Source organism: Neofelis nebulosa, chromosome 2 (genome assembly GCF_028018385.1).
Source record: "Neofelis nebulosa isolate mNeoNeb1 chromosome 2, mNeoNeb1.pri, whole genome shotgun sequence".
In the NCBI taxonomy this organism is placed as follows: Eukaryota; Metazoa; Chordata; class Mammalia; order Carnivora; family Felidae; genus Neofelis; species Neofelis nebulosa.
Genome location: NC_080783.1, coordinates 18,205,844 through 18,228,765, shown reverse-complemented (window position 1 = coordinate 18,228,765; position 22,922 = coordinate 18,205,844). Strand labels below are relative to the sequence as shown.

General features: G+C 57.6%; 1 protein-coding gene across 3 annotated transcripts; it reads left to right on the top strand.

The window, feature by feature from the left end:
- Positions 1-8,071: 8,071 nt before the first annotated feature.
- SLC4A3 (solute carrier family 4 member 3) lies at positions 8,072-22,227 on the top strand. 3 transcript variants are annotated; one of them, XM_058703632.1, is made up of 23 exons: positions 8,072-8,400; positions 8,565-8,697; positions 9,052-9,217; positions 9,803-10,083; positions 10,246-10,361; positions 10,742-10,968; positions 12,532-12,680; positions 12,820-13,000; positions 13,470-13,605; positions 14,369-14,552; positions 14,986-15,085; positions 15,547-15,731; positions 16,401-16,626; positions 16,804-17,022; positions 17,311-17,459; positions 17,642-17,836; positions 18,278-18,496; positions 18,845-18,934; positions 19,444-19,610; positions 20,102-20,355; positions 20,683-20,852; positions 21,068-21,241; positions 21,906-22,227. In XM_058703632.1, exons 2-23 carry the CDS (start codon positions 8,647-8,649, stop codon positions 21,981-21,983), a joined length of 3,717 nt encoding a protein of 1,238 aa, XP_058559615.1. In that variant the 5' UTR covers positions 8,072-8,400; positions 8,565-8,646; the 3' UTR covers positions 21,984-22,227. The 3 variants fall into 3 exon arrangements, with proteins under 3 accessions (XP_058559615.1, XP_058559621.1, XP_058559626.1); XM_058703638.1 differs by having other exon boundaries at positions 8,073-8,400; positions 10,769-10,968; XM_058703643.1 differs by lacking the exons at positions 8,072-8,400; positions 8,565-8,697; positions 9,052-9,217; ... (1 more) ...; positions 10,246-10,361; positions 10,742-10,968 and adding an exon at positions 11,710-12,051.
- Positions 22,228-22,922: the final 695 nt, after the last annotated feature.

The window sequence follows — 22,922 nt, the reverse complement described above, 5'->3', positions numbered from 1 at the left end:
CAAATCGTGGAGTGCAGTAATGCATGTGGAAGTGCTGTGTGAGCCAGAAAGCAGTAAATAAATGCTGGTTTAAACAAACTGCCTGCGAGTTATCACAGCCCGCTTTGTTGCCTAGAAATGCCCTTTGTAATCAGAAGAAACCTACATCTTGACCGCCCGCTTGTTCACGAGTGGCTGTTTCCCCAGGGTGCTTCGGAGGGGAGCTCGGACACTGCTGGGGATGCGAGCAGGCCATGGCATGTTTTTTTCTTGGCCCGTCCTCTGTCATTTGATCGTCTTGGACGCGGGGACTTCTCTGTCCTCCGCAAAAACATTCCTCAGTTTATTAGTTACTATAATTACTCGCGCGCTTGTCTTCAATTCCACGACATTTATTGAGCTCTTAAAATGGGCCAGGCTCTCTGGAGAGAAGATGGGAGGGTGGAGAATAAAGACGAATCAGATGTGCTCCTGCTCTCAAGGAGCTTCCAGTCCGGCGAGCGAGTGGGACACAGCGCCTCGGAGCCGGCACACGAAGGGTGGGTAAGACTACAACGGGGAAGTATAACCTCCATTTTGGAGCACCTGCTTTGCGCTGGTCTTTGCACTGATCGTCTCAGTGACGCCGTTGCTCTCAGTACAGCCCTGAGGGAAAAGCATGATCTCTGTTTTACAGGTGAGGAAACGGAGGCTCAGGGCAAGGAAGGTTAAGATTCTCACCAAGGGGATGCCAGATCCCAGTCAGGACCCCTCTTTTTCCTAAGTGGTATTTCTTGCCTCTTAGACCTTCTAGACTTCTAGACTAGGCTGTCTTCTAGACTTCTAGACTGTCCACCCTGGCTCACCCTCAGTCACTGTATTATTATTTTTGAAAAAGATCTTACTTTTTTTTTAATTTTTTTAACATTTATTTATTTTTGAGACAGAGAGAGAGAGAGCATGAACAGGGGAGGGTCAGAGAAAGAGGGAGACACAGAATCTGAAACAGGCTCCAGGCTCTGAGCTGTCAGCACAGAGCCCAACGCGGGCCTCGAACCCACGGACTGTGAGATCATGACCTGAGCTGAAGTCAGATGCTCAACCAACTGAGCCACCCAGGCGCCCCAGATCTTATTTTTTTAAAGTAATCTCTGCATCCAAGGTGAGGCTCGAACCCACAACCCTGAGATCGAGAATTGTATGCTTTACCGACTCAGCCAGCCAGGTGCCCCCACCCTCAGTCATTTTAAATCCGTCTCCTGGTGGCTCCAGGCTCCAGGGATACCACGTCCTGCCAGAAGAACACCATCCAGACCCTCCACACCCAAATATCCAGGCCTTTTCTTTCCTGCCACCCGGCCTTCCCCAAGCTCTTCCTTCTGCCTGGAATGCTCTCGTTTGCCCTGCTTCCCCCCATACCCTTCATGGCCTTTGCTCAATTGTCCCCTCTCTCCAGAGCGTATCCTTAGCTGTGCCACCTCAGTGGTCTCTGTAACTGGCACTTGCCATGTTTTGTAATACACTTATGTGTTGCTTGTCTGTTGACTATAAACAGCCCAAAGGCAGGGAGCATGGCTGATTTTTTCACAGAGGTACATCCAACACCTGATGTATAGAGTGAGTGTGTGGGTTTTGGTTTACACACTTGGGTATGCCTGAAACCCTGCTTTACAAAAACATTTTCTTTTTTTTTTTTTTCCATTAAAAAATTGTAAATGTTTATTTTTGAGAGAGAGACAGAGCATGAGCATGAGCAGGGGAGGAGCAGAGAGAGAGAGGGAGAGACAGAATCTGAAGCAGGCTCCAGGCTCTGAGCTGTCAGCACAGAGCCTGACTCAGGGCTCGAACTCAAGAACTGTGAGATCATGACCTGAGCCGACGTCAGATGCTTAACCGACTGAGCCACCAAGAAGACGTCCCCACAAAAACATTTTCAAACTTTTATTTCAATTCCCCATCCCATCAGGTTGGCGGGGCTCACTGACCTCACCCTCCCCATTCCCCACATCTTGGGGGAACCTCCTCCTGCTTTGCTGACTGGGGGAGGTGAAGGGTCTGTGACAACCTCTGGACCCTCCACCCCTTTCTGGTCAAGACACCGCATGTCTCGCTAACCCCTTCTTTTTCCCCCTCTGCAAACCTCCCTCGGTTTCCTGAGACTTTGACTCTGAGTGCAGAAGACGGAAAGGCTTGTAGGCTTCTGTCCTACCCATTCTCAAAAGCCAAAATTCAAAGCAAGCTGTCTGCTCAGGCGGGTTGGGGGAGGAGAGCAAAAGGACCTAAGCTTCTATGTCAAAATGTCAGTCTAGCCACAAAGAATCCGTATATCCAAAGCTGAAAGGTGGGCTCTGCAGGGGTGGAAAAACCTTCCGGGAGAGGCAGTGCCCTCAGATTGGATTTGTTTCAGATCTGAGTCCAGGTTTGCTGAGGGACACGGGTTATGGCAGAACCACTGCAAATAACAATAGTAAATAAGAGTGACATTTGTCGAGCACCTGTTCTGTGCCGAGCATTGAACTGGTATTTTGTTTTATTTTTGTTTTAGCCCAACTCCAGAGTTGGGGCTCTTTCTCGAGCCATGGTATCTCTCTTGTAAAAATAAGGTCTTACTCATCACGAGGCTGGCCAGTCAACCACAAATGGCACTGGGTGTTCAGCTCGGGGGAACAGGGGTGAGGGACTCTTGCTTGGCCAGAGGGGATTCTAGGCCAGTTGAGACGGCAACTGGCTCCGTCGGTAGCACATAGGAACCCACACCCTCCTATCTTCCAGAAGCTCTCCAGTCTGCTGACGGACGATCACCAGAGCAAAGTTTGGTCCACTGGCCAAGGAGTGTCAGAATCTATCCTGGTGGGGATGAAAGCTGTTCTGGAGCTCTCTGTCTTTGAATTCACATGACTAGTACCCAGTTTGGCTGGAAGACTGACTTAACGGTCCTTTTAAGTGTAAGACCATTCCCGCTTACTTTGTGTACATTTCGTCACTTTTCGTAGTTTAAGTTACCCGAGGTCTTTTCAATACCGTGTCTCTGAGATTTGTAATGGGATTGAAGCTAGCTAACATTTACAGAGCATTTACTATATGCCTGGCACTGTTTTAAGTGCTTTACATGGATGAACTCATTTCATTCTTTCAACAACCCCATTATTATTGCCATTTTACAGATGGGGAATCTGAGGTCCGGTGAGGGTAAATAACCTGCTCAAGGTCATGTGATTGTCAGGTGGCAGAGCTGGGCTGTGAACTCAGGCTGCTTGGCTCTAGCCATCTCATGCTTAACCACTCCCCTCTGCAGCCTCTGGTAGCAAAGGTGCAATCTCCTTAAAAAATTCATCTGGAATTTCCGTTCTCATGGATGGCACAGTTTGTGCTCGTGACGCGGAAAGTTCAACAGTTGCAGGAGGACGTCAGGACATGGGGGTGGGGCTGGGGCCACTGTAATGTATGGGGATGAATATTGCACATGAAACCAGAAGCCCTTGGGTTGAATTCTTTTTTTTTTTTTAAAGATTTTTTAAAAAGTAATTTCTACACCCAACATGGGGCTCAAACAACCCCAAGATTAAGAGTCGTATGCACTACCGACTGAACCAGCCAGGCTCCCCACCCCTGGGTTCAATTCTTGGCCATGCTGTCTCCAGAGCCCTGGACCATGGGCAAATCACTTCAACTTTCTGAGCCCTTTCTCTCTCTCTCATGTCAAATGGGATTAAGACACTCTACCTCAGAAGGTTGTTGTGGACTAATGAGATTATGAATATTAAAGTGGTTTATAACCAGGATAGCACAACCAACATTTAAGGTAATGAGGTTATTATTGTGTATCATGAAGGTTAGGGAATGGAGTGCCGCCTGGCTGACTCAGTCAGAAGAGCGTGTGGCTCTTGATTTGGGGGGTCATGAGTTTGAACCTCACGTTGGGTGTAGAGATTACTAAAGAAAAATCAACTTTATTTTATTTTAAATTTGTTATTTATTTATTTTTTTAAAACTCATTTTATTATTGATTTATTTATTAATTGTCAAATCGGCTAACATACAGTGTATAAAGTGTGCCCTTGGTTTTGGGGGTAGATTCCCATGGTTCATCGTTTCCATACAACACCCAGTGCTCATCCCAACAGGTGCCCTCCTCAGTGCCCATCACCCATTTTCCCCTGTCCCCCACCCCCCATCAACCCTCAGTTTGTTCTTTGTTCTAAGAGTCTCTTATGATTTGCCTCCCTTCCTTTCTGTTTGTAACTATTTTTTTCCCCTTCCCTTCCCTCATGGTCTTCTGTTAAGTTTCTCAAGATCCACATAGGAGTGAAAACATATGATATCTGTCTTCCTCTGACTGATTTCACTCAGCATGATACCTTCCAGTTCCATTCACGTTGCTGCAAATGGCATGATTTCATTCTCTCTCATTGCCAAGTAGTATTCCATTATGTATATAAACCACAAGTTCTGTATCCATTCGTCAGTTGATGGACATTTAAGCTCTTTCCATAATTTGGCTATTGTTGAAAGTGCTGCTATAAACGTTGGGGTACAAGTGCCCCTATGCATCAGCACTCCTGTATCCCTTGGGTAGATTCCTAGCAGTGCTATTGCTGAGTTATAGGGGAGAACTATTTTTAATTTTTTGAGGCACCTCCACACTTTTCCAGAGCAGCTGCACCAGTCTTTATTTTTTATTTTTAAAAAGTTTATTTAAGTAATCCTCTAGAGGTTATTTAATCCTCTAACGTGGGGCTCAAACTCATCATCCCCCAAATCAAGAATTTCATGTTTTTCCAACTGAGCCAGCCAGGCACCCCAAATGAATAAACTTAAAAAAAAAACACAACACAACAGATTAAGGAGTAGAGTTGGTGAGGAGTGACATAGTAATAAGAGGACAGAGACTGCCCAGGTCTGCTAATAAGATGGTCATCTCGGGGCACCTGGGTGGCTCAGTCAGTTGAATGCCTGGCTCTTGATTTCTGCTCAGGTCACAATCTCACAGTCATGAGATTGAACCCCATGTTGACCTCTGCGCTAGGCATGGAGCCTGCTTAAGATTCTCTCTCTCGGGGCGCCTGGGTGGCTCAGCTGGTTAAGTGTCCAACTCTTGATTTCGGTTCAGGTCATGATCTCATGGTTCATGAATTCAAGCCCCGCGTTGGGTCTGTGCTGACAGTGTGGAGTGTGCTTGGGATTCTCTCTCTCCCTCTCTGCCCATCCCCCACCTCAAACAAACTTAAAAAAAAGACACTCTCCCTCTCTCAAAAAAAAAAAAAAAAAAAAAAAGGATTGTCATTCTCTCATGTGCCTGCCCCCAGCTCCCTGGTATTGGTACTGCTAACGCCTGGTGCCTGCTTAGCCTATGCCCTGGACTCAGAGCCATTTCCCTGATTCTATCAGTCAGAATGCTGAGCTACTTCAAGCTGGAATTTGTTAAAGGAAATAATGAACGTTAGGTGGTATTTGGGGGAGGAATAGAGAGGAACCGGCCCCATCAGTACAGCTTCTCCAGCAAAAGCAGCACCGCTGCTCTCAGAGGACCCACCCGCCTCCACCCCTGTGCTCACTTCTGATTTCAGGCCTTGCACAGGCAAGTCTGCTTGGTGGAACCCAGGTTGCGTCTGTACCCTAGCTGCAAGGGAGTCCGGCGAGGGGCACTCGGCTTTGACCTTGGAGGGACAGTACTCATGGGCAACGACCAAAACTGTAGAGGGTCTGCAAAGGTTTGGGTGGCCGCAGAGGACAAATATCCACTACGTCAGGCTGGTTCCCAACGTGCTTGGTCACAAGACTGTGATTGCAGGGAATGGCTAGGGGAGGACCCACCCCGAGGGCTCCTGGTCCATTTGTGAGGAACCCTAGAGGACGATGTGCTCGTGTGTCTGCATCCGGGCGGCGTGGTGGCGTGGCTTCTGAGCTCTTGGACATACGGGACAGGCCTTGGTGGTGGTACATGTGTCAGATAAGTGTTCTGGGCCTCAACATGCAGGGTACGGGCATTCAAGTCAGTCTGGGCTGAGGAGAAGGGTGCCTTCTATCTGAGTTTCTGCGTTGGTCACCTTTCCTGTTTCCTTTGTCTCGCACACACAGTGGCCATTCTTTGAGTATGCAAGAAGCACGCTTGTCGCAGGATTGAAGACTCCACTGGGAACGTTGTGTTGGGGATTGACAATTACAGGTGCAGGGGAACACAACTGGAAAAGCCCCCAGGAGGCCAGGACATCTGAAGTGGGAGAAATGGAGCATTCCCTGATGTCTAATGGGATGAGTTGGCATGAAACAGCCAATGGCCATCAGCATTTCCCCCAAACTTGGATACCAAGTTTGTAGCCTAGAAGCCAGGGACGGGGCCATGAGGACGACCAACGGGTCGGAGGTAGACTGAACAGAGCCCTTTGCAATGTTCCCCACTGGAAAAGGCACCAAGGCTCTTGAGTATCTCTAAGGAGGTGAGGGCCCTGTGCAAACATCCCTCAAGATAGAGTCTTGGGACCGAGTCACCTGGCTCAGAGTATAAAGGTTTGGGATGGCATGTCAGTGTGTTAGGGCTGCCGTAAGAAAGCGCCGTAGACTGAGAGGCTTAAACAACAGAGATTTAGCTCAGAGTTCTGGTGACTGGAAGCCTGAGATCAAGATGTCAGCACAGCTATGTTCCCTCTTGAAAGTGCTAGAGAAGGATCTGTTCCAGGCCTCTCTCCCAGCTTCTAGTAGCTCCTTGGCTTGTGGCATCCAACTCTGTCTTCACACGGTGTCCTCCCTGAGTGTGCGTCTGTGTCCAAATCTCCCCCTTTTATGACAACACCAGTCCTTTTGGAAAAGGAGCCCACCCTACCCCAGTCTGACTAGGCTGTTTCCATATAAGGCCACCTTCAGAGGTGCCCAGGGTTAGAACTTCGACCTATAAATTTGGCGGGGACACAATTCAATCCATAACAGATGGGTGTCACTCCCGGAGTTCTGGGGCACAGTTCCACATGCTCCATTGGCACACAGCTGACTCACACTGGCGTCTTGTTTCATCCTCGCGATGACCGCCCACCCTGCAAGATGGGGAGGCCGAGCACATTTCTTTCGATGTAAGAGGCTGGGGGCAGTTAAATGGCTGTGGTTCGGACAGTCACCCTGTACACACCCCCGAGACCTGCTCGGCAGCCTGCTTTCCCAGCTGTGACCATGGCAGGGTAATCAGCCTCCCTGCATCTCTGTTATGGGAAGGCTGAAACGAGTTTGGAGAGGGTCTGGTGCAGTGCAAAGCCAAGTGGGTGTTCACAGGCCCTCGCTGCCCTCCCCTCTCCCCTTGTGTGGCTCTCGGTGTCGAAAATCTCTTGAATTGAGCCGAGAGCCAGATGAGGGCAGGGGTAGGAGAGCGTATATAACATGCCCAAGGTCACAAGGTTAAACCTCTTTCCCACGCAGAGCACCATCCTGTCCAGCACCCTGTCCCCCATACTCCTTCTCTGCAGGCGTTTTTTTCCCCTCTCCTGGGCTGGCTCACCTTCCCCTGCCCTTTAGCTCCCTCCCGGTTCTGCCCCCACATCGTCTTCTGTCTTCCCAAAGATTGGGGAAGTGGCTGCACTATGTCTTCAACACATTTTATTGAGGGGCTGTTATGGATGTAGCCCGGGGCTGGGTGCCCAATTTCAGCCAGACACCGGAGGATCAAATTGGGATCCAGCAGTTCCTTCCAAAGACCTTTGACCTTGGAAAAGGAGATATGACCTTGGAAAAGGAGAAGTGACCTCAGGGAGTGTAGGTGGGGAGGGGGGCTGTGGCAACTGGGCTACAGAATCTTAGAGCTGGATGGAACCCTGGAACACTCCTACTCCAGGCCACAGAGGGGCAAACCCGGGAGGGGAGGTGATGTGCCAAGGTCAAATGTTGGGTGGTGCCCGGTGGCAGAAGCCAGGCATCTGAGGCTATATTGGGACCAAAGGGGGACGTGGGGGCTGCCTTCCGGTGTCTGTGAGCCCAGTTCCCAAGGTTGGAGGGGCTTGTGTCGGTGCAGGGGTCGCCTCCAGGGCTCCTGAGGGGAGGGAGGGGAGGCTAAAAGCAAAGTGGGGGAGCGATCTGGGGATTGTGGGAATGTAGGGCCGTGCACCCGCCCCCGGCCATGCGTGGGGCGCTGGGAGTAGGGGCTGGCGGGCAGGGTGGGTCCTGCGGGGGCTCGCGCGTGGGGGCCGGGCCGGCCGGGGCGGAGTGAGTCACGGCCCGCCCGCTCCCATTGTGCGGCCCGGCGGCGGCGGCGGTGGCGGCGGCGGAGCTGCGGAGCCGAGCGCGAGGAGGTGGAGCCCCGGGCTGCGGGCTCCGTCGCCTGCGTCCGCCCGGCCGGCCCGGCTCGCCGCCGCCGCGGGCGTCCCCCGGCCGTCCGGCCCTGCGCGGCGCCAGGCCCCGGAGCGCGCGCGGGAGATGGGGCGCGGTGGCCGGCGTTGGCCCCGCACGCTCCGGAGCCCCGAGGTACCGCAGGGCGGGGCGCGGCGGGCCAGGACCAGGGCCGGGGCCCCGGAGTGTCCCGGGCGTGGCGGGGCCTCGGATGGGCGCGCGGGCGGGCGGGGGGATCGGGCTCGGCGAGGGGGAGAGGGCGGCCGCGCGAGGCTCCTGACCCCGCCCTCCTCCCCCAGGGCTCCTCACTAGGCCCCTGCAGCGCCCCCTTCTTCTCAACCGGGTCACGGGTCCCTCAGTGAGCAAGTCGCCTCCACGGCCATGGCCAACGGAGTGATCCCGCCGCCCGGGGGCGCCTCCCCCCTACCCCAGGTGACTGACGCGCGCGGGGGTGGAAGAAGACGGGAGGGACCCCCAAAGAGGAGAGGGGAGTCCTCTGGCCGACCTTGGGACCCCCAGATCCAGGGATGGAGCTGGGTTGGAGGGTATGGGGCGGGGGGGGGGGGGCGCTTTGGTATTTTTCAGTTCTGTTGCCTCCTCCCCTCCCAAGCCCGGGGAGCCTGGGATGCTGACCCAAGCCTGGGGCACAGGGAGAGGGGGTTGTTGAAGGTGGAGCCCGCTGGTCTCCCCCGCCCACAGCCAGGGCTGGGAGTTGCGGGGGGTGGGGGGGGGATGTGGGGCGTTCTTGGGTCAAGGGTCCTTAGGAGAGGCTGTCTGAGCCTGCAGGTCCGGGTGCCCTTGGAGGAGCCCCCTCTGAGTCCAGACCTGGAGGAGGAGGACGATGACTTGGGCAAGACCTTGGCTGTGAGCAGGTTTGGGGACCTCATCAGCAAGCCCCCGGCCTGGGACCCTGAGAAGCCCAGCCGCAGCTACAGCGAGCGGGACTTTGAGTGTGGGTAGCCTGGGGACCCCTAGTGTGGCCGCCCTCACCACCATCACCTTCATTGCCACCATCACCGTGCTCACCACTGGCTTGGTCACCCAGTGCCATCTTGTGCTGGACGCTGTGCTGGACGCTGTGCTGGGCCACCATGCCATGTTAAGTCATCCTGCCTCACCCATCGCCTGTCCACCTTCCAGGGGACCGGGCCCCAGACGCAGGGGAGACACAGGGAGATGGGCCTGAGGCTTCCCTCCGTGACCTTCGTCTTCCCCAAGTCTCTGCCATACCTCTGGCCCTGCTCTCTTCTCTCTGCCTCCTCCCTCAGCTCTGACTCTGCCTTCCCCCCTTGCTGTATCGTGTCCTATTTCCCCGAGCCCCCCTTTCACGACCTTCTCCCTTAGGCCCATTCCCCCGCTCTGCCAGGCCTTACCAATGGCAGGACGTGGATACAGGTGTCGGGGGGAGCCTGGCTCTCGAGGAAGGACTAGGGTGCCCTTGTTTGAGGCCCTGAGCTAGAATAAGGTGTGTGCCCCTAGGGTGGTGAGGGGCCCCCTTCTGCTGTGGGAACCCCAACCGGCTCTCCTGCACCCCCAGTTCACCGGCACACATCCCACCACACCCACCACCCGCTCTCGGCGCGCCTGCCTCCACCCCACAAGCTGCGGCGACTGCCCCCCACCTCTGCCCGGCAGACCAGGAGGAAGAGGAAGAAGGAGAAGACCTCTGCTCCCCCCTCTGAGGGGACCCCTCCCATCCAGGAGGAAGGGGCAGCCGGAGTGGAGGAAGAGGAGGAGGAGGAGGAGGAGGAAGAGGAAGGGGAATCTGAGGCAGAACCTGTGGAGCCCCCGCCCTCAGGGTCCCCACAGAAAGCAAAGGTATGGGTCTGCCCCCGAAGGAGCACCGACTCCTCAGGGAGGGGTGCAGAGAGGAGAGGAAGGAAGACGAAGCAGAGGGGGCTGGGGCTGCCTGGGGGAAGCAGAGTCGGGGGTTGGGGGCTGAGTCTGGGCAGGGACCCAGGCACTCTGCTTTGTCCACAGTTCTCCATTGGAAGTGACGAGGATGACAGTCCTGGCCTCTCCGGGAAGGCTGCCTTCACCAAGCCCCTGCCCTCGGTGGGCCCTTGCTCTGACAAGAGCCCCCAGCAGTCAGTCAGGTACTGGCACCCAGCCCAGAGCAGGTCCCAGGCTCCTTCCTGACCCTGGGGATTGTCCCCAGCTCTGACCCCGGGGAAGAGGGGAGGAGAGGAGAGGGGGCGGAGGAAGCGGGGAGGGGCACGCCTCCCTCTCTATCCACATGACTGACAAAGAGGAGAGAGAAGGTGTCACCAGAGAGGACAGGGCTAGAGGGGGAAGGACAGAGAGGAAGGGGGGGGACTGGTGTGGTGGGGGCAGGGAGCTGGACGTGAGCTTCCTTCTCTGCCCAGAAGGAGTCTGTGTCTAGTGCCCAGGGGGCTATTCCAGGCCCCACCCCAAACTGGAGGAGGGCAAAGGAACCCCCTAACCTGGCCCATCTCCACCATGGTTCCCTGTCAAGTCCAAGGCTGCCATGGTGCCTCCTCAGCTCCCCGAGCCCCCGGGCCCGGGCCTCCCGAGTCGCTGGGGAGAAGAGCCGGCCCTGGAGCCCGTCGGCCAGCTATGACCTTCGGGAACGGCTGTGCCCAGGCAGTGCCCTGGGTAGCCCAGGTGGCCCGGAGCAGCAGGTGCCCACTGACGAGGCGGAGGCCCAGATGCTGGGCTCCGCGGACCTGGACGACATGAAGAGTGAGTGACACCCTGTGGCAGCCCTCGTGGCCCACCCCCATGGGCGCCCCGCCTGTGAGGAACCTTGGGGAAGCTCTGTGCTCTCCCCAGACTAGCGCTGGGTCCCCTCTGCAGTATCCCTGTCTGCTGGAATGTGGCCAGGGGCGGGGAGCTCACTACCTCACCAAGCCACTTCTCTGGTTGCCAGAGCTGAGATTTCCCTTTGTGACACCTCTGTCCTTCTGTCTTGATTCTGTCCTCTGAGTCACCCCCTGAATAAGGCAACCTCTCTTCCCCATGGCATTTGGAGATTTTATATCTCCTCTTCCCCTAAGGCTCATCTTCTCATCTTCTTTTTGGCCCCTTCACACTGGCCCCCCGAGTGTGAGCCACTCTTCTGGGTCCTGCTTCTCCCTACATCAGGGGCCCCATACTTGTCACACCACCGTTGGCAGGGCCTGGCCGTGATCTCGGCACATTCCTTCCGTCTTATCAGTGCCCTGGTTTCTGTGCCACCTGTCATCACCCACGGGGCTCTGCGCCCGGGCCAGGGGCATCACTGACCCCACCTCCCTCCCCCTTGGAACCACAGTGTGTGGGCGCGGGTGGGAGGGAGGGCTTTGAGCTCAGTACGTCATGGAAAGTTGCCAGGGCCTGAGGACAGGGACAGGAACAATCCGATGGCAGCAGTGGTGTGGGGGTGGGGGTCAGGGGGAGGGCGTGTTTACAGACTCAGGGAGGGGGCTGGAAGCAGCAGGGAGCAGGCCTGGGGCTGCCAGGAGTCAGGAGGCTCTGGTTGGGTGAAGACCACTGGCCCAGGCTCCCACCTTTTAGGAAAGCCAGGGCTCTGGGAGGGAGCAGGGGCCGAGGGCTCTGCCCCCGGGGGAATGATGAGCCTGCTGGAGGAGGTCACAGAGCCCATCGGGGCACCAAGCCCTAGGCCTGAGGACGCTGAGAGCTGGGGCCCTGGAATGGCCCCAGCCCCCAGCACTCGAGACTCGCTGACCTCAGAGGACTTAGAGATGTTGGTGCTGGACCTTGATGACTGTGACCCATGGGAACCCACCCAGGGCCAGCTGAGCCCCATGGCAGGGGGACCAGCTTGTGAGTAACTGGGCAGCTGGCCTTTCCGCAGCTGCTGGCCTGGAAGGGGCAGGCGGGGAGGAAGGGACAGAGCCCTCCTTGAGTCTGCCAGATGTTTGTATCAATGGGGGAGACCTGGGTGCTGAGAGAGGGCACAGGGAAAGTGTTGAGGGCCTGGTGAATTGATACAGGTCATAGAGCTCCAGCATGAGAGGCAGCGGCCATGGGCGAGGGAAGGGAGCTGGGGCCGTGGACTGAGCTGGGGTCTGCCTTTTTACTGTGCTTTGGCCGGTGGTCCCCTGTGTTACTTTGGGCTAGTTCATCTCCCTGTCCGGGCTTCACTGTCCTTGTCTGTGGTGTGGAGGTGTGGACATGGCCCCTGGGCGACCGTGGCACCCGCCAGGTAGACTGGCTGGGCAGAGCAGGGGGCCGGAGGGGTTAACTGTGGCCGTGAGGCCCTGAGTTGGACCCCTGGGACCACGAAGCCTGCCTCGTCTGCAGGTCACCGGCTGGAGGACAACCCTGGCATGCGGCGTCACCTAGTGAAGAAGCCATCGCGCACGCAGGGTGGGAGGGGCAGCCCCGGTGGCTTGGCCCCCATCCTGCGCAGGAAGAAGAAGAAGAAGACGTTGGATCGGAGGCCTCATGAGGTACCGGGCCTGCGGCTTCCTCTCCCCTCCTCCTCAGAGCCTCCTCTTCCCTCCTCCCTGCCTCGCCTGGGCGCTGTGTCTCCGAGACCGCCGGTCCCACCTGGCGGCCCCCAGACCCTCACCTTGGTGTCCGCCTCAGGTGTTTGTGGAGCTCAATGAGCTGACGCTGGACCGCAGCCAGGAGCCCCACTGGCGGGAGACGGCGCGCTGGATCAAGTTTGAGGAGGATGTGGAGGAAGAGACAGAGCGCTGGGGCAAGCCCCACGTGGCCTCGCTCTCCTTCCGCAGCCTTCTGGAGCTCCGGAGGACCATCGCCCACGGTAGGCGCCCCGCGGGCCTGGCCCTGGGGTGCAGTGCCCTCTTCAGAGACCCCGGAGGTTGGCCCGCAGCAGGCCGTCCAGCTCTTGGGGACTGCTCCCTGGAGTCCTGGGCCCAGGCGAGGTCCGGCTGCCACTCTGGAGATGTGGGGTCTGACTGCTTGCGTAGCCGTAAGCTCTGAGGGCCTGCGCTGTGCCTCTGGTGCCCGGCGCAGGACCTGGGCCGTAGTAGGCCGCAGTCCACGTGCGGGAAGCTCGCCCATGGCTCCCCTTCCCGGGTTTGGAGGGGCCGTCCCTTGCTCTTGCGTTCCCTTTGCACACCCCCGTCTCTGGCTCGGCGAGGCCACGTGGAACGGTGAGCCCCGGGCGCTTGGCTCGCGCCGCATGTCTGCCTGCCCCAGGGGAGCGAGGCGGCCGGGGTGGTTGTTCCTATCTGACGGGGCCCTGACCCCTTCCTCGACTGTGCCCCCAGGAGCTGCCCTCCTGGACCTGGAGCAGACCACTCTGCCGGGTATCGCACATCTCGTGGTGGAGACCATGATCGTGTCTGACCAGATCCGTCCGGAGGACAGGGCCAGTGTCCTTCGCACCCTCCTGCTGAAACACAGGTGCCAGGGTGGGGTGCCTGGGACGGGCCTTCTAGGTCAGCTGCTCTTCCAGGAGCACAGACTCACCTGTGTGGCTTTCTAGCCTCTGCTTGCATAACCCAGGCGACAAGGAGTTTATTCCTCGTTCATCTTTGGACAGCACCAGCCGTTAGAAGGTTCTTTCTTACACTGAGGTACAAGGGATGCAGACCCTTTTCTTTTTTTTCTTTTGTCTTCTTTTCTTTTTTTTCTTTCCTTTTCTCTTTTCTTTCTTTTCTTTTCTTTTCTTTCTTTTCTTTTCTCTTTTCTTTTCTCTTTCCTTTTCTCTTTTTTTTCTTTTCTTTTCTCTTTTTTCTTTCCTTTTCTCTTTTTTCTTCTCTTTTCTTTCTTTTCTTTTTCCTTTCCTTTTCTCTTTTCTTTTTCCTTTCCTTTTCTCTTTTCTCTTTTCTCTTTTTTCCTTTGTTTTGCTTTTTTCTTTCATGTTTTTTAAATTTTTTTATTTATTTTTGAGAGAGAAAGAGAGAGAAAGAGGATGAGCAGGGGAGGGGCAGAGAGGGACACACAGAATCCGAATCAGGCTCTGAACTGTCAGCACAGAGCCCAACGCAGGGCTCAAACTCACGAACTGTGAGATCATGACCTGAGCCAAAGTCGGATGCTCAACCGACTGAGCCACCCAGGCGCACCCCCCCTCCCCGACCCTTTATTTCTCATTTCTTCATGACCTCAGCCCACTAAGGGCATCTCCTCTTAACCTGCCTTGCTCCCTCTGCCCTCTTCACAGCCATCCCAATGATGACAAGGACACTGGCTTCTTTCCCCGAAACCCGTCCAGCTCCAGCGTGAACTCGGTCATGGGGAATCATCACCCAACCCCCAGCCATGGCCCTGACGGTGCAGTGCCTACCATGGCCGAGGACGTGGGGGAACCAGCCCCTCTCTGGCCTCATGACCCAGATGCCAAGGAGGTCAGTCGCCTTGCTCTGACCTGGGCTGGGGGACTGAGAGGGCTTCTGATTTCACACTGGAGGCCACTGATGGCTTCGTTGAACGGGTCAGGAAGTTTGGATGCCTGGTACCACACAAGGCATATGGGGGATCCAGATATGCATGAGGGCCTCTGCCCTACAGAAATAGGAGGTTTAGATGAGATGATGCGGCAGACCCATGGGAGCTGTTTAAACGAGATAAGGCTGAGGCGGTCGTGAGCTGCTCGGAGGAGGGGTCCACAGCCCAAGTGGTCTCCTCCCGATGTGGGGCACGTCACCCCGGGGAGGGACAAAACAGGGCCCAGGTCCAGGGGTTGGAGGGCAGAGTCCAGGGGGGCTGAAGCAAGGGAGGGGAGGGCCTGCCACGGCCTCCGGTCAGGGTCCCAGCCCTATTCCAGTTCTGCGTCCTTAGAAGCCCCTCCACATGCCTGGGGGAGACAGTCACCGGGGAAAAAGCCTGAAGCTACTGGAGAAGATCCCTGAAGATGCCGAGGCTACTGTTGTGCTTGTGGGTAAGGAGGGCGGGGGGCTGGGGTTACTGGGTGTGTGGGTTTCCTTCCACTGTGGTCTGCTGGTCTTATGCTCTGGCCTGCAGGCCACCTCTTCCATCCCTGGCCAGCCCCCCAACTTGTACCTGCTTTTCCTGACAGCCTGTCTTGCCCCCAGCTCTTTCTTTCTCAGTCCTCTGCCTGCCTCCAGTCCAGTTTTCTGTTTGGGACTGCTGCTAGTCTGTACGGCACTTTTGTGGGAGTTAAAAAGAAGCACTCTTTCTTGAAGACTGTGAACGTTTCATCTATTGATGAATCATAATAAATATGTAAACGTATGAATGAATAGGGTTTCTTTAGATTGGGGTTTCTTCGTGCAGCACGCAACCTGCTCAACTGTACATGACAGCCCCAGATGTTTTCTTTAGGGCCAGCCTGGACTGATCCTCTTTGCCCAGTGCCCGGTGCCTTACTCTCCCCCACAGGCTGTGTGCCTTTCTTGGAGCAGCCGGCGGCAGCTTTTGTGCGACTGAATGAGGCTGTGCTCTTGGAGTCTGTGCTCGAGGTCCCGGTGCCCGTTCGCTTTCTCTTTGTGATGCTGGGTCCCAGCCACACCAGCACTGACTACCACGAGCTTGGGCGCTCCATTGCCACCCTCATGTCTGACAAGGTGGGTCCTGCAGGCCCCGGGCTGGGTGCTCTAGGCCTGTTCCCCTGAGCCCTACTTTTCCCCAGTCTCTCCCTGCCTACCTTGGCACCTGTGGATGCAGGGGTGCTGGGGGCCCTTCTGGGTGGAGGCAGTGCTCTGGAGTGGTTGTGAAGGAGCTGTTGGCCAAGGGGAGAAGAGGGAGCCCTAGGCTGGGGCCGTTGGAAGGGGAGGTGGTTGAAGAGGGAGAAAGAGTTCTGGATGAGTCATGAGACTTGAAGGGGAGGGCTGGGTATGTCGGTCTTTGCTGTGGCTTCTCCTCGGCTTGGATAGGAAGGTCCTCTGGCCAGGGGTGATGTTGGAAATCCGTACTGACCAACCTGTAGGGTGTGGGTACTCTAGTCAGAATGATTTCGGGGCCCCTGCTATGCCAAGCGTTGCCCCTTTAGTTGTGGTGTTGTGGAAAAATCTCAAAGCTCCTAGGGGAACAGAAAGCATTCGGAGGTTCAGGGTTGTGGCCGGCCGATTCCTGGCCAGCAGGGACATGACTCCGTATTTTGACAATCGGACTGGACGTGTATACGTGGCCAGACATCCACCCTGCCTCTGGCTCTGTGAGGGCCCAACGCCTCCTCTCAGAAGCCCTCCCAGGGGCGCTCTGGGAGGCTCAGCCCTTGCCTCTCCTGCCCCCAGCTGTTTCATGAGGCTGCCTACCAGGCAGATGACCGGCAGGACCTCCTGAGTGCCATCAGCGAGTTCCTGGATGGCAGCATCGTGATCCCCCCATCGGAGGTAGAGGGCCGTGACCTGCTGCGCTCTGTGGCCGCCTTCCAGCGCGAGCTGCTGAGGAAGCGGAGGGAGCGTGAACAGACCAAAGTGGAGATGACTACCCAGGGAAGCTATGTGGCACCTGGGAAAGGTCAGCCCCTTTGGGGCCCATCCCCTACCCGCCCTGGAGCTCCTAAGGTCATGACCCAGCCTGCCCTGACTCCCTAGCTCCTGCATGCCCGCTCCCAGCCCCTGTCGGGGAGGACTGAGCCCAGGGCCCTGCCGCGGGAGGGGTGGTCTGTGCTCCAACAGCCCCTTGTTCCCCCAGAGCTGGCTGTGGAGTTGGGGGGCTCTGAGGTGACCCCCGAAGATGACCCCCTGCTGCGGACTGGCTCAGTGTTTGGGGGGCTCGTGCGGGATGTGAAGCGTCGGTACCCACACTACCCCAGTGATCTGCGAGACGCCTTGCACTCCCAGTGCGTGGCGGCCGTGCTGTTCATCTACTTCGCTGCCCTCAGCCCTGCCATCACCTTCGGGGGCCTGCTAGGTGAGAGGGAGGGGAGGCAGGGCGAGGCGCCCAGCGTCACCCTCAAGGTCTGTGGTCGGGGGACCCCAGGGATCACTCTTGCAGGGGGTGGGAGGGGTGCAAGGGGCGAGGGAGGCTGTGGCCGCCCCAGGGGTGCTGGTGGTGAGGGGTCTGGGAGGGATGGGGCTGGGCTCTGGGGGGCTGCTCTGTCCTAGTTGGGTTCCCAGGTCAGGGTAAGCTAGATGAAGAGGAGGGCCCGGGTCCAAGGGGCCAGGCCAGGGCCCTCCTGCTGACCCTCGCCCTCGCCAGGGGAGAAGACGGAGGGCCTGATGGGCGTGTCCGAGCTGATTGTGTCCACCGCTGTGCTTGGCGTCCTCTTCTCCCTGCTGGGGGCCCAGCCGCTTCTTGTGGTCGGCTTCTCCGGGCCATTGCTGGTGTTCGAAGAAGCCTTCTTCAAGGTGACGGCGCTACCCTGCCCCTCCCCAGAGATTAGCTTCTCACGCCCTGTCCCTTGGCCCAGGCCATGGGTCCCTGCAGTGTCTCCCCTCCTCCCCCTTTGGATCCCGTGACCTCTCCCCACCCCCCCCCCCCCAGGGTCTCTGACCTCTGTGGGTAACCACACCTCCCTCCTGTCCTCCAGTTCTGCCGAGCCCAGGACCTGGAGTACCTCACCGGCCGGGTGTGGGTTGGCCTCTGGCTGGTGGTTTTTGTCCTTGCCCTGGTGGCCGCCGAAGGCAGCTTCCTGGTCCGCTATATCTCACCTTTCACCCAGGAGATCTTCGCCTTTCTCATCTCGCTTATTTTCATCTATGAGACCTTCCACAAGCTCTACAAGGTGGAGGTCCAGAGAGGTCTTGGGGGGTGGGCGTAGGTGGGGGCTGGGAAGCACCCTGGGGAGGAGAGCATGGGGGTGGCGCATGGAGCCCTGGGAGCAGAGGGGACAGGGAGGAGGGCTCCGTTGGGTGTGGGCGTGGGGGGTTGGGACACCCTGGGCTAGGTCAGCGCTGAAGGGCAGGGAGCCACAGCCAGAGGGTACAGGTTAGAACTCCAGTGGGGTCCAACCAGTATGTGATGGAGTGGGGCGCTGTCGGTGCTATGGGGCTCCTTTTCTAGAGGACTGTGTGTGTGTGTGTGGTGTAGCTGGGTGTCCTGTGACGCTGTTGCCTGGTCAGGTATGTGAGGACCCAGGCTTCGCCCTCACAGCTGTATGAAATCAGGGTGATGAAATTAGGGTCACCTGCCCAGGTTGAGTGTCACAACCTTGTAACCCACACAGGTATTCATGGAGCACCCGCTGCTGCCATTCTACCCTCCTGAGGGGGCATTGGAGGCTGGGCTAGACCTGAATGGGAGCGCCCTGCCCCCCACTGAGGGGCCGCCGGGCCCGAGGAACCAGCCCAACACGGCTCTGCTGTCCCTCATTCTCATGCTTGGGACCTTCCTCATTGCCTTCTTCCTACGAAAGTTCAGGAACAGCCGCTTCTTGGGTGGCAAGGTGCGTGGCTGGGGAGTGGGGGGCCCCCGTGGGTCCCCCCCACCCCCAGTTCCTGCCGTCACTGCCAGTCTCCACTCCAGAGAGGGGCTTCCCCCTTGTCCCGGTCAACCCATGGACCTAAACCAAATCTGTGCAGTCCCTTCCCCACCGGAAGCGTCAGAGAAATTGAATCAGGGGAGGAATGTCCTCTTGAGCTGCGCAGCACCCATGGGACTTAGAGGGACGGGTCAGGGGATTTCTGACTCCAGCTCAGACCCAAGGGAATCGGGAGTAATGAGCCCTCATGTCAGTGCCCCTGACCCTCACGTTCACCTTCTGCTCCTTTACCCCATTGGCTCCTCTTTCCAGGCTCGCCGCATCATTGGGGATTTTGGCATCCCCATTTCCATTCTGGTGATGGTCCTAGTGGATTACTCTATTACAGACACCTACACGCAGGTGAGCGAGCTCCCCCGCCCCCCAGCCCCGGCAGGGGATTCTCACCCCAGAGTCCTGAGAGGGAGGCCACGACTCGTTCCCATTGCTGCAGTGGCCACGATCAAGGGTGGGCCTCAGCTTTCCTAGTGACATGGTGACCTGCTGGGGCTGCGCTGGGGTGGGTGGGTGGGCTGGGGGCCGCTGAGAAGGCCAGCGGGGGGGGGGGGGTGTGTGTGAGGCTGTGTGACCCTGTGCCTAGACTCCTGGAGCAAGTAATGGGCTGGGGGCCAAACGACAGGTGTCCCTGGGCCTCAGGGAGAAAAGATGTCATTCTCTTTTACCAGACCCTTGCAGGGACAGTGACTTTGGAAGATGGAAAACTAATTTCCCCCAAACCTGTTCACATCCAGGTTTCCTGGAGTCCTGGGACAGGGAACACAGAACTTGGTGGTGGGGGCAGTGCCACCCTGTGGGGTTCTTAGCATGGGGAGGCCGTGTGCCTGAACCCTGTCTTCCTTCCTGCCATGCAGAAGCTGACGGTGCCCACAGGGCTCTCAGTGACATCCCCCCATAAGCGCACGTGGTTCATCCCACCCCTGGGCAGTGCCCGTCCCTTCCCGCCCTGGATGATGGTGGCGGCGGCTGTCCCTGCCCTCCTGGTCCTCATCTTGATCTTCATGGAGACACAGATCACTGCGTGAGGGGGCTGGAGGACCCTGGGTGGAGGAGGTTGGGGAGGAGCGGGAAGCGGTGGGAGTGGTGGCAAGGGGGGGGCACGTGGGCCTGGGCACAGTTTCCCTGCGGTGCTGTGACACGATACCCATCTGTCTGCATCACCATTTGCGAGGTGGCACTTGGCAGTCCTCACCACACTCTGGCAGTACGTTCTCTCGCCCAGTGATGCTCGCATGTGTCTCATTTTGGTTTTAAACCACAACGTGGTGAGATCTGGCATCTGGCTTTTGTGGTGCTTTAAATACCCACAGGATGAGATTTTAGCTCTGATTTGCTTAGCCGTGAGAACATCGCTTTGGGAACTTGAAAGAGGAAACTGGCAGGCCCTGGGGAGAGCTCTTCCCTGCATGTCGTTCCCCCCACGACGACGCTGTCCCTGCTGCGCGTGCCTGGCCTCGCGGCTGGCCTGCCCTCCTAGCCCCTCAGCCCTCGCTTCCCGTCCCGTCCCTGCAGGCTCATCGTCAGCCAGAAGGCACGGAGGCTGCTCAAGGGCTCTGGCTTCCACCTGGACCTGCTCCTGATCGGCTCGCTGGGGGGGCTCTGTGGGCTGTTTGGGTTGCCCTGGCTCACGGCTGCCACCGTCCGCTCAGTCACTCATGTGAATGCACTGACTGTTATGCGCACTGCCATCGCTCCTGGCGACAAGCCCCAGATCCAGGAGGTGCGGGAGCAGCGGGTCACTGGAGTGCTCATCGCCAGCCTCGTGGGTGAGAGCACCCACCTTGCAAGGCCCCCTGCCCCCACCCCACAGACTTGCCTTCTCGGACCCTGTGGCCTTAAATCCATTGTCTATCCCGGACTTGACCCAGGCAACTCCTGAGTCTCCGAAGGCATCACGTCTAGCACCCGCTGTGACCCCAACCTGCCTCTTAACACTCTGTGAACCTTTTTACCCCGAGCCTTTTCCTGGTTCTCTGTCCTGCTCCATCTTCTCTTGTTTGTAGCGACGAGGCCCAGATCCCCTCTCCACGGGGCCCGTCCATCTTCACGGGGGCCGTCCGAGGGGTCAGGTAGGTCTGTGTCACCTCCTCCAGGCCTGTCTATCGTCATGGGGGCTGTGCTGCGCCGGATCCCGTTGGCTGTGCTCTTTGGGATTTTCCTGTACATGGGGGTCACGTCACTGTCCGGCATCCAGCTGTCCCAGCGTCTGTTGCTTATCCTCATGCCGGCGAAACACCATCCTGAGCAACCCTATGTGACCAAGGTAGGGCCAGGAAGCATGGAGGTGGGGAGGAGGGGTGATGGGGAGGGGCCGTGAGGGATTCCCGGGCTGGAGATGGACAGGATGACGGTGGAGGGTAAGTTGGGGCCTGGGGAGCTGAGTCCCCAGAGACTTGGCGGGGGGGTGGGGGGGGGGGTGGGGGTGGGGGGAGCAGGCCGAGGGCTGCGCCGCCGTGAGACTTGAGGCCGGTTCCCCAGGTGAAGACGTGGCGGATGCACCTGTTCACCTGCATCCAGCTGGGCTGCATCGCGCTGCTCTGGGTCGTCAAGTCCACAGCGGCCTCACTCGCCTTTCCCTTCCTGCTGCTGCTCACGGTGCCTCTGAGGCGTTGCCTTCTGCCCCGGCTCTTCCAGGAAAGGGAGCTGCAGGCGGTAAGGGATGCCGCGCGGGGCGGTGTGAGGGCAGATGGGCCCTGGAATCGGGGGCTCCTGGGTCCCAGCCTCTGCTGTGCCACCTGCTAGTTGTGTGGCCAGAGGCAAGTTACCTAACCTCCTGGAATCTTACTTCCAGCTGTAGGAAAGGGCTGATAATGGAGTCTTCCTTATAGGAGTGTCGTGAGGGTTAAGCGCTAATCCAGGTAAAGCACCAAGTATGACGGTTTGGTGTGAAATCCGCACAGGACTACTGCAGATAGCTGTGCAGGTCGTGTCCTGGACAAAAGCACACAGCTCAGGGACAAGCGGGGGTGGAGTGGCACCGAAACCCACCCCGAGCTCTGGTTTGGTCAGCTGGAGGAAGGGACGTGGTTTTGAAGTCACCCACCCGAACGCGCTGTACAGGGTAACACAGGAGCGAGGATTGGCCCCTTGGAAGTACTTGAGTGGCGGTAGCGGCTGTCACCGTTACTGTTATCGGGAGGTGTCACTGGGCCGGCGACCTGAGGGTTTTGGCCAGAGGGAAGTGTTTCAGGCTGGGGTCATGGTCCCCGCAGTCAGCGAGGCCCGGGAGGGTGTGGGCTGCTGGCCGGAGGCGTTGCCGGGGACTGGGAGGGCGAGAGCCGCCTCCCTGCCTCTCCCAACCCTCTCCCTTCTGCAGCTGGACTCTGAAGATGCTGAACCAAACTTTGACGAGGACGGCCAGGATGAATACAACGAGCTGCACATGCCCGTGTGATCCTCCAACGTGGTGCCCCTCAGAGACCCCGATACCTTAGTGGTCGACACCTGGGCCCCAGTCGGAGCCCAGCCCCAGGGCCAGCGGGTTCCTCACAACCCAGAGATGTGCCTGGAACCACCACCGCCACGGCCAGAGCAGCCCGATGACTCTGTCCAGGGCACTGACCTTGGCTCACCCAGGCCCTTTCACGGACCAGACCGGCACAGGCTTTGAGCTCATTATAACCACACTCCTTGTCTTGTGTCTGCCTCACTTTCTTGGTTCCATCTCTGGTCTCTCAGGTCATACTTATCCAACTGGAATTGGAAGAATTCTATTTTCAGGGTCATCAAAGCCAGGGAGAGTTTGGAGGCAAGGACAGAATTCTTGGGGGAACGGGAGAGAATCAAGGCCACAGAAGGTCAGAGCTGGACCTTATCGTCACCCCCTTGGGCCCTCTCGAGTATAGCTGAGGAAGGAGCAGGAGGCTCAAGGTCTGGCTCAAGGTCACATACTGCTAATCTGGCCCCTGCTTAGAAGGGGGAGGGTGAGAAAGGGGAAGGGGAGGAGGTTGCTCCGCTTTAGCCACTAGAGAAATCAGAGTGTCCCCAGTGGCTTTGGGACTGTAGAGGGAAATGGAAAATGTTTATCTTCTTTTCCTGATCCCTGGCATTCCGAGGAGCAGGGACAGTAGCCCAATCCCCTAGACGCCAGGGTGGTGCTGGATTTGGGTCCCTGGACCGTTTTAGATTCTCAGGGCTTAAAAGAGTGGCAGTTGGGGATTCCTGAGGCCACTCCTTGTGCAACAGTCTGTTATGCCAGAAATAACCTGTGAGGCCTTGAAGAGGGTGCAAACTGGGAGCCCATTGCGTCACAGTTACTAGGCAACCGGTAGCGTTGTGAAGCAGGTTGGCCCTGTGTTGCCCCCTGGTGGCCATTCTCTCACACTGCAGGCTC

What these genes read in the sequence shown, in the direction of transcription:
- SLC4A3 (XM_058703632.1), top strand. Translation starts at nt 8,647, where the DNA reads ATGGCCAACGGAGTGATCCCGCCGCCCGGGGGCGCCTCCCCCCTACCC. An exon ending in CCACCCTCATGTCTGACAAG is followed by an intron (nt 15,732 to 16,400) that starts GTGGGTCCTGCA and finishes TCCTGCCCCCAG; the next exon opens with CTGTTTCATGAGGCTGCCTA. An exon ending in GCTCATCGCCAGCCTCGTGG is followed by an intron (nt 20,356 to 20,682) that starts GTGAGAGCACCC and finishes CACCTCCTCCAG; the next exon opens with GCCTGTCTATCGTCATGGGG.